This window comes from Mirounga angustirostris, unplaced genomic scaffold (assembly GCF_029215605.1).
Source record: "Mirounga angustirostris isolate CCGP_5_RB_7025 unplaced genomic scaffold, mMirAng1.0.hap1 SCAF_13, whole genome shotgun sequence".
In the NCBI taxonomy this organism is placed as follows: domain Eukaryota; kingdom Metazoa; phylum Chordata; class Mammalia; order Carnivora; family Phocidae; genus Mirounga; species Mirounga angustirostris.
Window position 1 is genome coordinate 67107294 of NW_026991721.1, and position 12864 is coordinate 67120157.

General features: G+C 41.7%; 1 protein-coding gene across 1 annotated transcript in view; it reads right to left on the bottom strand.

The window, feature by feature from the left end:
• Positions 1 to 12864, bottom strand: part of GRM5 (glutamate metabotropic receptor 5) — a 599714-nt gene that overhangs the window by 15784 nt on the left and 571066 nt on the right. The window contains exon 9 of the mRNA XM_064575895.1: positions 1982 to 2077. Coding sequence (XP_064431965.1) covers positions 1982 to 2077 — 96 coding nt within the window. The remainder of the gene's footprint in view (positions 1 to 1981; positions 2078 to 12864) is intronic.

A 12864-nucleotide genomic window follows, 5' to 3' on the forward strand; every position in this document is an offset into this window, starting at 1 on the left:
CTGTCTCTATAGATCTGGACCTGACCAAGGAATAATGGTCTGGTTGACCTGGAGTCCCCTTATCCTTTGTGTCCTGCTATCTCCTGTCCATCTCCTCACCTATATTCAATCAAGACTGCAAATCTAATCGTTGGGCTGATTGGATCTAAACACTCCCAAGAACAATGCATGACACAATGGAGACCTAATGTTTACCACAAATAGCTCCATGTCATCTCCTAGACGAATGGATTATTCCACAATATCAGTTTATGGATATAAATTGGAACGACCTGGGAAACTTGTTACAGTACAGACTTTGTCTCAGTACATTTGATAGGCAGACAAGTTTGGGAGGTCCAGTCCTAGACAATTGCTTCAAATCAGAAGTCACTCTGGACAGAGCCCCTGTATTCATTTGAGACAGTCATTTTCACCTTGTCCAGCCAACTCCAGTGCTGTTTGACTGATTTTCAAGGACAGGAATTTTGGCACTTTGTCATATGTGAATGGAAGGAAACCAGTAGGCCCAATAGTGGTCTGTTGTGTTACTCCCACAAAATGATCCATTGAGGCTTATCTTCTGGACACATTGAGATCCAAAGATGGCTGTATAAAGGGATCATGGGCAGAAGGACATCAGATACACTAATGTGCACACACATATATATGCCTACACAGGTACACACGCTCTCATTGCCTTGGACAAAGCTGGCCAAGCTCTCGGCCAGGGCTGCTCTAAATGATTGGTCAGACTATATGCTACACAGTTCCAGGCGCCATTTTCACAGACAGCAACATGAATTCCACTGCCCCCCTCCAGAAATTGTGCCATGCGGTGGTCCTTGGAAAAAGTTAGACATTGTTTTGAAAGCCAGAAGGAGCCTACTACAGAGGAAGCAAATACAATGGTTGGGGTGAAAGTTCAACAGGGCTCCACAGGATTATCTTCTTGCCGTGCAGATGGATCCCAAGTTCTGCTCTCAGTACACGCACACACACATGTACACACTGTACTTCCTGCACCTCCCCTTTTCTTTCACCCAGGCTGACCTGCAGGAGCTTCCCTTCCACACCTTTGTACCACCGATGGATGGGGAAATGCCACAACAAAGTAGAAGTAGAGAGTTAGTTCATGGTGAGTGAGTCCCCAGCTCAAGGCTCCTCCGACATTCTGAAACTGTTTAATGCCAATCTTGACAGTACTTGTCTCCAGAGCCCTTTTCTTGAAACGCGGTCCCATGCAATAAAGCACGTTCATTTCATGCAACACAGCTAAGTTGATGCTTATAGTTCTAAATAACCCAGTTGACTGGGCATAGCTCAGTTGGGAGTGCCTGGTAGGAAGGAACATGCATAGCGTAGCGACAGGGGGTGTTGGCCACCAGACACAGAGAAAGAAAGGAGCTGCAAAGCTATGGTAGCTAGAGGAGGACTAGCTTTCCGGATTTCAGTTCATGAAAAGCCTCTTGCCTTGACAGCTCACTAGTTTGGCATGGCATTTGACCTTGGCTGTAAGATGATGTTACACTGAAAGGAAGTCAGATTAATTCCCAGGTTTCTCTGGGGTCAGGGCTAGAATATTCCCTCATTGCAGTCCCTCCCTCAGAACCAGTCCTAGGCTTTTGCATTTGTTTTGACAACTGATTGGACAGTCCTGAAACGTGAATTGCCTCCAATCTCTTCCACTTTGCAACCTCCAGAAGCATTTGACCAGTAAGTTAAACTCCATGGGAGAACTGAATGTGAGCTAAGGCTTCAGACATGCAAAGCACAGGACCCTGGGAAACAGCAGCATCTGGGACAGGAGGCTCCCATCACTTCACATGGGGATGGCATAGGTTTTGCAAATCAAACACACACAGAAAACCAGTGGTGGCCCCGGTTGGACACACTGCATGGGGGACACAGTGGAGCGAGGACCTAGACCAGGGAGCCGCCTGTTCCTCTAGCTTGCAGACATTGAGTTCACACCACCTCAGGCCACTCACAGTTTGCTTACCTGCTCATTGTTGCTCTCCCACCATTCCCCACACTCCCTTTGGGGGTGAAACACTCTATTTCCGACTTGTGCTGGGCCAGTCTCCTGTCTTTGTACCTGGTAAGCATGAACAAGGACAGGAGCAAACAGAAAGATATGATTGTGTGCTTAACTGGCCAGGCTGAGGAAGAGCGGTGGCTGCAGAGGGTGGTCCCATGGTAAAGCAGGCTTCTGCTCTTCCCTGCAGCAGCTGACCTGTAATACGTATTAGATGCTTGTGATGGCATATGGATCACGTTGGGCATGATTTTGTTACTGCTTTTTAAACCACACATGATCTACCCTTCTACATGGCCTATTACTCTATACTGTCAACACATTTAATAGTCAATGGTAAAAGGAAGGCAATTCCTAGCTTCTAAGCAAAAGATTAATATCAATAAATTAGGATTCATTTAGTGTTTACCATGCACCAGACATGGTCCTAGGATTTTACCTAAATTTAATCCTGGCAACAATCTGTGGCAGAGGCTCTGTTATGATTATATCCATTTTACTGAAGAGAAGAAACCTAAAATTGTAAGGATTAAGTAGATTGATCAAAGATTTTGAACACAGGGAGTCTAAGTTTAGAACCCACACTTTTATTCATTGTAATGTGTTGCCTTCCATTGTGTTTTTTTTTTTTTTTTTTTCAAATTGTTCTTTTCATTAACAAAGCTTTGGGCATTATGTCTGAGCATTATATTAGAGCCTCATGATGCCAAAAGAGAAGAGATGCTTCTTGGATGTAAGACGCTCATATAACTATTAAACTCAAGTTGAACAATCAGTATTGGGCTGCCTGCATTGTGGTGGGTAGCTCAAACAGCTTTTGTATCAGAACTGGAAATTCACCACACCTAGAAGGTACTAGATGTTTCATTTAAACTAAGTTGTAAGGTTCCCAACATTAGTCTGCTATATGGACAGTTTTCAGAGACAACATGCTTTCATAGAAATAATCTTTTTTTATCCATCAGTTTAAGCCTGTAGGTAACTAAAGAGGGTACAGTTATGCTCATTTGCCACATGAGGACATTGAGACTTAATTTAACTGACTTGACCAACATCACAAGCCTCACTGGTAAAGAATAACTGTTAGTAGAGCTGGCAAGGGCCCAAGACTCTTAAGGTTTATTGCCTTTTTCCTTTCTAAAACTGGAGCCTGATATGATGCCACTTCATCCATGCCCCTGGATGAGCAGGCAGTGATAAAGTGACTTGGTATTAGAAGACTTGTTTACCCTTAGTATAGTCATCTTATCCGTAAGTTTCTTTTCTTGCTGTCTCAAAATTAATATGAAATAAAACAAAATGCAATAAAAGCAAAGTCATTATTAGTCCTGGATAGAGGCCTTTCTCTTAATTTTCTTCTCTTTTAAGATGTTAAAAGTCTTTAGTATTTGAATAAAAATGGCTCATTAAATCAAGCCAAGTGGATGGAATAGATTACCTTATTCAATAGACTTTAGTTGAGCATCCATTTAATTCTAGACAATGCACTTTGGCCTAGAGATATAGAGATAAATAATCCATAGGTCCTGCTTCACAGAGTTCACAGTGTAGTGGAGAAGGAGGGGAAGAAGGAGCACGTTGTTTATCAGTTTCAGCCAATGATCAAGAGAGAGGGTCTTCTGGAGATTTCTAAGAACAGTTTCTCTTTCTTTCTTTTTTTTTTTTTTTTACTCATGGCAAACAAAACACTGGAAATCATGGTATCTTTTTGCTATGGACAATTGTCTGGTATGGTACTTAGCAATGCTACACACATGTTGTAGGCATGACAGAAGGTAAGCCAACATTCTAAATTTTTTTTTTTAAGATTTTTTTTATTTATTTATTTGAGACAGAGAGAATGAGAGAGAGAGAGCACATGAGAGGGGGGAGGGTCAGAGGCAGAAGCAGGCTCCCTGCCGAGCAGGGAGCCCGATGCAGGACTGATCCAGGGACTCCAGGATCATGACCTGAGCCGAAGGCAGTCGCTTAACCAACTGAGCCACCCAGGCGCCCAGGTAAGCCAACATTCTAAAAAATGGTGGCACAGAAGATTAGAAGAATGTAGGTCCTAGACAATATCTCTGAGCAATGGAATTAGCCTGTTTCATTTCAGAACTTTGTTTTATGTGAGTCTTATCATGTCAGCTACTTTGGATTAGGTTTTAGATTCTCTGATGCCAAAATCCTCCTAGCTTTTACTTTGCTTTTGTTGCTTTCTCTACCATAGCTGAGTCTGAGAATTTCTAAGGTTGTTTATAGCATTAGGTTTGGATATTTAGAAGTTCTCTGTGTGTGTATTTATGAAGACCCTAAAGAAGCAAGTTACTAACAGATGCTCTAGTCTTACCTAATCATTTGTCTTCTTTTAAATATTGTTCCCTTTTATACATACTATTGTATATAAAAAAGTATAAGAATCTTCATAGAGTTAGATTTTGTATAGGAAGAAAAAGAGGGAGACAGACTGGTAGAACAAAGGATTATTTTCTCAATAACCCACACTTAGAGAATACCTAAACAAATGGCCCTTATAACCATGGTACAAACACCACTGTTAATTTACTGGAAGCCATGCTAATTGTAGTCCTAACCCGTGTAATATGGTGATTTATGAGAAAAATATATATTTGGTTATTCAGATGACCAAATATAAGTAATATGGATGACCAAATATATATGAGAATATATATATATTTCTTTGATGTATTTGATCTTCTACTGTTCCAGGCTCAAGGTTCCCCAAACCCTTGGAATTTCCTAAGTGTTGAGAGTCATAAAGATGCCTTTTGTTATGTTAATAAGCTGAATCCTGAAAGCACTTAAGGATGGGGGCTGGTTGCCAGTGGATTAGAGGGCTGGAACTTCCAGGCCCACTCCCTTGCCCTGGGAGGTGGGGGAGGGGAGGTGGCCTGGAGACTGAGTTCAACCACCAGTGGTTGGTGATGTAATCAATCATGCCTTTGTAATAACACCTCCATAAAACCCCCAAAGGACGGGTTTGGAACGTTTATGGGTTGCTGTACACATGGAGATGCTGGGAGGGTGGCTCGCCCTGAAAGGGCACAGAAGATCCACATACCTGCCCTATGCATCTCTTCCATCTGGCTGTTCCTGAGTTATGTCCTACAATAAGCCTGTGCTCTGGTAAGTGAAATGTTGCTCTGAGTTCTGTGAGCCACTCGAGGAAATTACTCAAACCTGAGGCGGGGGTCATGAGAATCTCTGGCTTATAGCCAGCTGGTCAGAAATACAGGTAACAACCTGACTTGCAACCGTCTCAGAAGTCCAAAGAGGGGATCGTTGGAACCTCCAATCTACAGCTGGTCGGTCAGAAGCCCAGGTGATAGCCTGGGCTTGTGACTGGCATCAGAAGGGGTTGTGGAGGGGGGACAATCTTGTAGTACTGAACCCTTAACCTGTGGCATCTCCAGGTTGAAAGTGCCAGAATTGACTTGAATTATAGGATACCCAACTTCAAGAGAATTGCTTGTTGGTGTGGGAAGTGCCCACACCCAACACACACACACACACACACACCCCGGAATTGCGTCCAGGAAACCAAAGTAACCAGTTACTCTGGGTTTAGTGTTGCATTTTCCAACTGATTAACTAATGGGCACTATCACAACTCAGAACACTGATGAGTACTTCAATAAAGCTTTTGGTCACATGTTTGCAGCACTGGCCTCGGTCCGCACGGATTTGCCAAAGATTTTCCTCAATCACCTTTCCTGTCACTAGACTAAGAAAGTGTCAAGAAAAACAAAATAAAGAATACCAGTCTGTTTCCTTATGTGATCATCCCTCACCTCGTCCAGTTACAGACCCGTGTAAAGGTGGTCCTGGCTTTCTGATGATTTTGGATTTCTCTTCCAGTTGCCATCATGTCTGAGCTTGGAGCCAGATTTTATTTCCTAGTTTTTCCTTTGCCTTCCTGGCTTTGGACAGAATGTTTCTGCCTTTAGTTTTCAGTCACTGTTTCCCTTTCCTTCTGTCCCAGTATGGGCCTTCCTAACAGCTCCCCTCTGTCCCAGTACTGACTTTCATAACAGCTTTGGAGACATCCAGCTCTGTTCCCATGCTGGCTCCTCAAACAGCAGCCTAGCCTCAGCTTTTGGACTCCAGACACAGTTCAGATCAGATACCTACCCTTGGGTAGTATCCTTAGCAATCATCTAAAAACACAGTTTCTGATTTTAAAATGTATGAGGCAGAGTGCAACCCACAGCATTTTATTTCCCAGATTTATTGCCACATCACCTTTAGGATTATCCTAATTTTGGATGCTGACAATGATAAACTAAGGAGAGAAACTATGATATACATTTGAATAGTATTTCCAATATCTTAGACAACGTTTCCTGTACCATTTGATTCTCTCAACAGACAGAGTAATTATTATCCTCATCCTTCAGGAGAACCTGTGGCTCAGAATGCTTTACAATCTGGCCAAGTCTCCATAATGGCCAGTCACAGAAACAGGCCTAGAAAACATATGTTCTACCTCCAAACATCATGCTTTTTATTAACACCTCACTCCTTTTTTTTTAATGTATTCCTTTTTTTTTTTTAGATTTTATTTATTTATTTGAGAGAGAGAGAGATAGTGAGAGAGAGCACAAGTGGGGAGGAGAGGGAGAAGCAGGCTCCCTGCAGAGCAGGGAGCCCGATGCAGGGCTCGATCCCAGGACCCCGGGATCATGACCTGAGACGAAGGCAGACGCTTAACCGACTGAGCCACCCAGGCGACCCAACACCTCACTTCTTAATGCCAATTTACACTGAAATAAACAAACAAACAAACAAACAAACAAACCTTTTCTAAATAATCTGATAGCCCATTTGAGGGACTGAAAATGTCATACATGAAGGGAATAGTGTGTACTTAATGCAGGTGGGCTTTGAGTACGATACAGACCTATTGTTTTTTTCAAAGGTCAAATTTGACTACACCATGGCCAAGTAGGAGAGATAACCCTCCAGGCCCCCTGCTAACATGGAAACAGACTGCCATTCCTCTGACTGGAGTTTACCTACAAGGGAATACACAAAAATCTAAAGGCCAAAGAGGCATTGCTGAGAACAGCTTTTGGTCGGTATTGATGTAGGGGATTCTGCGCCGTATCAGAAGATACACAAGATGAGGTGGTAGACTTTTTCAACAAGTCTGAAGTGTTACAGAGAGAAGTGCAGGAAATCCCAAGTCAATCTTCCAAGTCAAATTGCTCAGGGGAGAATTCTAGCTGAAGACAGAAGGGAAGTCCTTACAGATCTTCACTTTAGAGGAAAAGAGTAAGGCTAAATCTAGTTCATGATTACAAAGGATTCCCTACTTCAGTCTCATCCTTCTGTCCCCTGTGTGTCTGTATGCAAGTAAATATATTCAAATGGTTTAATACTTGTTCCCACAGATCTTGTGGCCCCCGTATCCAGGAAAAAAAAATAGCTTTTGTCTAGACTTGCAATGTCAAGTTGATTCACTCAGACATGTCAGATTAAAAACAAAAAAATAAGCATGATTAATAGCCTGAGAAAATAATGTCAGAGATGAACATGAGTTGGGAAAGTATTTGAGAAGCTGCCATGGAGCATACTGCTCCCTCCTCTATAAAATAAAAGGAAGGTAGAAGTTGACAGGTGGGGAAGCAATGCAAATAAGCAATTAAAATGTAAAGAATCAGCTTTATTGGCCCAGGAATTCTATTTATAGGAATTTATGCTAAGGAAATAACTCAACAGAAGCTCAAAGGCTTCTGCACAAAGATTTTTTTCCTTTCAGTGTAGTAGAAAAATAGCAGAAACTAAACAAAACAAGAACAAATCGCTGGAGAATGGTTTAATAAATTATAGTGTAGCAATATTACGGAAATGTGTTAAATTTTGTATTGAGTAAAGTCATTTAGCTTCCAGAAAATTCCCCAAGGATGTATTTTAATCCCACTTATGATGAGAACTTGTTTTCAGATATGAATCATCTGAAGTCATTGCCTTTCGCCATGTGTTTTGTTTTGTTTTGTTCTGTTTTTGACGCTATTTGTTTCACAATAGAAACCCAGGAAGATACAGATTTTAAAACTAATTCTAAGGTGCTTTACAAGCTTACCCAACCTCCTCAACAGGGAAAACTTTTTAGGGAGGAGCACAACATTGATTGACCAGAGGGAGGATCTCCAGAAGAGAATAGGATCAGCCTAAAGAAACGTCGTGGCAAAGCATTAATTAAAAGTTGCTGGCTTCTCTCTTAGGACTGAGGGATTTTCAGACAAAATTATTCTTCCTGAAAATCGATGAGTCGTTTTCCAACAGGAATTTTTCCTAACATTTTTGTGCATAAACAGCTGGAAAAGCTTTGGAGTCAGACCAAGCTGGGTAATGACCAGAAGAGCCAATATTTACAGAGCACTGGGAATATACCAGACACATGCTGAGTGCCCAAACTTACCGATGCCCTACACATTAGGTACTACTGATTTCCCTATTGTACAAATGAGGAAGAGCCAGGATGCAGGGAGATGAAGCGATTTACCTGAGGTTACCAGATTGGTTAACTCTGATGCATATTGTTTCTCACTAAAATGCTCATTACCAACACTAGCAGGGCCATTTCTTGGGCCTGGTTCTCTCTTAAATGGCTGAAGGCACACCGGGAACTGTGCTATTTTTTGAACGCTTTTATCTTTTTTCTGATCTCCTAGCTTAAGCCCCTGCCTCTGCTCTTCTTTTGACACTTTTTATATTAGTGGAGAGGGAGCCTGATCCCTCTTCCCCTCTCCCATACTGACCTTGGTTACAATCTGCACTTAATTACTTCATTTTCTCAGTCTGGGGGTTGGTTGGAGCCCAAACCTCAGTGCTTCTCTGTGGAAGCAGATTTGCTCTGAAAGTAATGGAGACTCAGGGGCCCTCACTTACAGCAGTCCCTTGCAAGGCAGTTTCTATTTTTGTATTCACATTTTGTTATCTTTTTCTTAAATAGAGTCCCTTCCCAAATTGTATGACCTTAAGTCTCACAAAACTTGAATCTACTGGGGTGCCTGGGTGGCTCAGTCGGTTAAGTGTCTCTTTGTTTCAACTCAGGTTGTAATCTCATTTGTTGTGAGATTGAGCCCCACGTGGAGTTCTGTGCTCAGCAGGGAGTCTGCTTGAGATCCTCTGCCTCTGCCCCTCCTCTCTCCACATACCTGCTCACTTGCGCTCTTTCTCTCTCTAAAATGAATAAATCAAGTCCTGTGTCTGGCTCCTTGCTCAGTGGGAAGTCTGCTTGTCCCTCTGCCTGCTCCCCCTGCTTGTGCACTCTCTCTCTCTCTGATAAATAAATGAATAAAATTAAAAAATAAATAAATCAGGGTGCCTGGGTGGCTCAGTCTGTTAAGCATCTGCCTTTGGCTCAGGTCATGATCCCAGGGTCCTGGGATTGAGCCCTGCGTGGGGCTCCCTACTAGGCAGGGAGTCTGCTTCTCCCTCTGTACCTCCCTCCACTTGTGCTCTCTCTCTCTCAAATAAATAAAAAAAATCTTTAAAAAAATTAAAAATAAATAAATCTTAAAAAACCCCAAAAAACAAAACTTGAATCTACTGCTTTCCAGAGTTTGCCTGCTCTCCCACAAGGAAACCATAAACCAGCTGTGTTATATTAGTGGACTTGCTAATGCTCTCTGAGTTACAATTGCCCCATCTGCCAAATGGACATATTGGGGATCAGGTGAGAGAGTTTATGTAAAATTCTTAATCTTAACAGGTGCATATTAATGGTACTTTTATACCTGTCATTTTTTTTTTTTTGGGTTCTAATAACTTCTATAACCTGGCAGGTTTTCCCCAGACAATTCTGATGCAAAACATTTTGTCCTGTTTTCTCCACATGTCCCCTAAAACTTCGGAAGCTATGGGTCCTCCTATGGGATAGGACCTGGATGATTCCCATTACATCTTGTGGGTTAATGAATCTTTGATTTTTACCACCATCCAGACTTGCTTGCAGGATCTGGGTGCTCCCACATGCCCTAACTCAGGCTATGGGAATGTAGGCTGGATTTGAAAGAGAAATGCAGGCAAAAGAGGTTCTTTTCTTTATCTCAACCCTTCTCTCCTGTTGGTCTTTAGTAGCACCTTCAGAACACTTATTTCAAATTCTAATTAGATATCAGTTTGCCTACTAGCTCATTATCTCTCTCACTAAACTGTAAACTTCATGGGAGCCAAGGGCATGTGTGTTCCCTTTGCAAGCACCTCTCGCAGAGCCTGGCACACAGCGGCAACTCAGTGAATACTTCTTTGCAGATTGCAGCTGCAGAGACGGTAAAAGCAAGAATGTTTATCAAAGGCGAGGCAGTAATATTTATCCAAACCTAGCTCCATCTAAACTGCCTTTCCCTTTCTGTTGTACACACACGGTCATTCACCGATTCTGATTGCAACAGACTTGTTCTGTTGGCTACCCTCCTTTCTCCCTCTGTCCTCTTCCTTCACCTTCATTGCTCCGGCCCCACAGCCACACACAAAACTTTTCCTTTTCTTTACTTTTCTGTCTCTTGACTACTGAGGTACAGATAAAAAGTGTTTCCAACTACCGCCAAGAATCTTAGTTCCCCTTTCTCTCAGGTTTAAAAATCACTTGATTTTGATAGGACCAAGAGGGGGTAGGGGTGACAGAGGGAGGATGTGGTGTTCCTGATCCCTGCATGCATGTGAGGGGCTGAGGAGTGCCGGGAGGTCATGCTTCCTGTGACCATGGCAGCTGCCTGAGAGAGGGGGCCACCCCCAGAGAGAGGGGAGCAGTTGTGGCAAGTCTGGGTTTGCTGAGTTGTGCTCTGACTCACATTGAGTATCACAAAAATCATCTCTACTCTAGTGCACTGGACAGAATGTACTGAAATCACAAGTCTTTGACTAAGGACTGCCTTTCCACCTCCCTTCTAGTCTTCATTTCATTGTTTTAATAGTATCATTTTAATAAAGGCAATTACACTTCTCCTGGTCTTAAGATAATGTCTTATGGTTTATTATAATCACATATAACTACAACAGATGGATTTACTAATTATGCCATTTCTGAGCAGATTCCACATTGTTTAATGTCTATCACAATAAATTGAAAGTGAGATTGTTTTAATTTCATAATGGGAGACACCCAAAGAAACATTACATAAAAATGATGCTACAAGGTCTTTTCTTTAGTAAATTTACTTGTTTCTTAAGTACTCATTATATACCAAGTACTGAGCTAGTAGTTGCTTGGTGATCTAGAAGTACAGGAGTTTATCATGGCAGAGTGTGATAAACAAAAGTATGCAGCTATGTAGCATCATATATACTACATATATATACATAAACTGATATGAATACACGTACATTTATACACACAATTGCACACATATCTCTAAATAATCATATACAAACACACATATAGGTAGAAATGCAGTAGTTCTCCAAATCTTTCTAAATATGTTGGGTTTTAGTTTACTTGAGATAGGCAATAAATCAAGGTAATTAAGTGTACTGGCTTTGGAAATAGTCAACATGTTTGCTTCCTAGCAGTACCACTTACTAGCTGTATGATTCTGAGTAACTTATATAACTTTTTAAAAAATTTTCTTTTTGAATAATGGGAGCAATGCTACTTAACTCATAGTGTTGATGTTTTACATGAGGATTTTAGCATTTAACTTCACAAAGACATTATGAGGTAGGTACTATTATCATCCTCATTTTACAGATAAAGAAACTGAGCCACAGAATGGTTAAGTAACTTGCTGAAAGTCACACAGTAAGAGGGGGCAAAGCCAGACACATATCTGAGCTGTTGAATTCGAAAGGTTGTGCTCTAGAACATTAGAACCAACATTAACAAAGGGATGACTAAAAGAGAAAAGAAAACTCAATTTTAAAAAGTCAAGGAGAAGCCAAAGAATAGGAAGAGGAGGGGGGCAAACGTAAGTTTCCACTGTGTTAGGAGTTTTTACATATTGTCTCAAGCATCCTTACAATGCTGAGGAGGGGTAGTGATTACTTTATTCAAAAGAGAACTATAGTTCACACAGCTTGTGAATATTGATGTTGGAATTCGACAGTAGGTCCTTCTTATAAATAATATACTCAGACACATATCGTGTGTCTTCTAGATACTTAGCACTAGCTTGGTTCTGTAGTTGACATTAAGAAAATATGTTTCACAGCCTCTGACCTCAAAGAGTTTATAATCTAATGGGGATGACAAACATGGATGCCCTAAACAGTCAGAGAACACTAAATCCAGGGTGAAAACAACACCACCACATGTGGCCAAGACTGATGGATCATAGAACTAAAATGGCAAATCTCATGATGGAATTCTAATTTAACCTGGGCTGAGAGGCACATTGTGCAGTCACGGGTTGTTGAATGCATAAGCAAAAGGACATGATGTTATTTTTTCCTTTTTTTTTTTTTAAGATTTTATTTATTTATTTGAGAGAGAGATTGAGTGTGTGTGTGCATGCATGTGAGTGAGCTGGGGGAGGGACAGAGGGAGAGAGATCATCTCCAGCAGACTCCCCATTAAGCACAGAGCCCCATGTGGGCTTCATCTCAGGACACTGAGATCACGACCTGAGCCAAAATCAAGAGTTGGATGCTTAACTGACTGAGCCACCCAGGTGCCCCATGATGTTATTTTTCTATTTTTCTTTCTTCTCACACAGGACCTATCAGACCTAAGGGCTTAGCTCTCTCCATCCCTAGAAAGAGGGTAAATTGAGGGGGAGGAAGAGGAAAACCAACGGGGGCAAGCTCATTGCTTTGCCTGTTAGTGCCATGTCAGAGCCACATCTGTATCCCTGTGCCCACGACTGTAACTAGAACCTGGCAGGATTTAATAAAAGAAATGT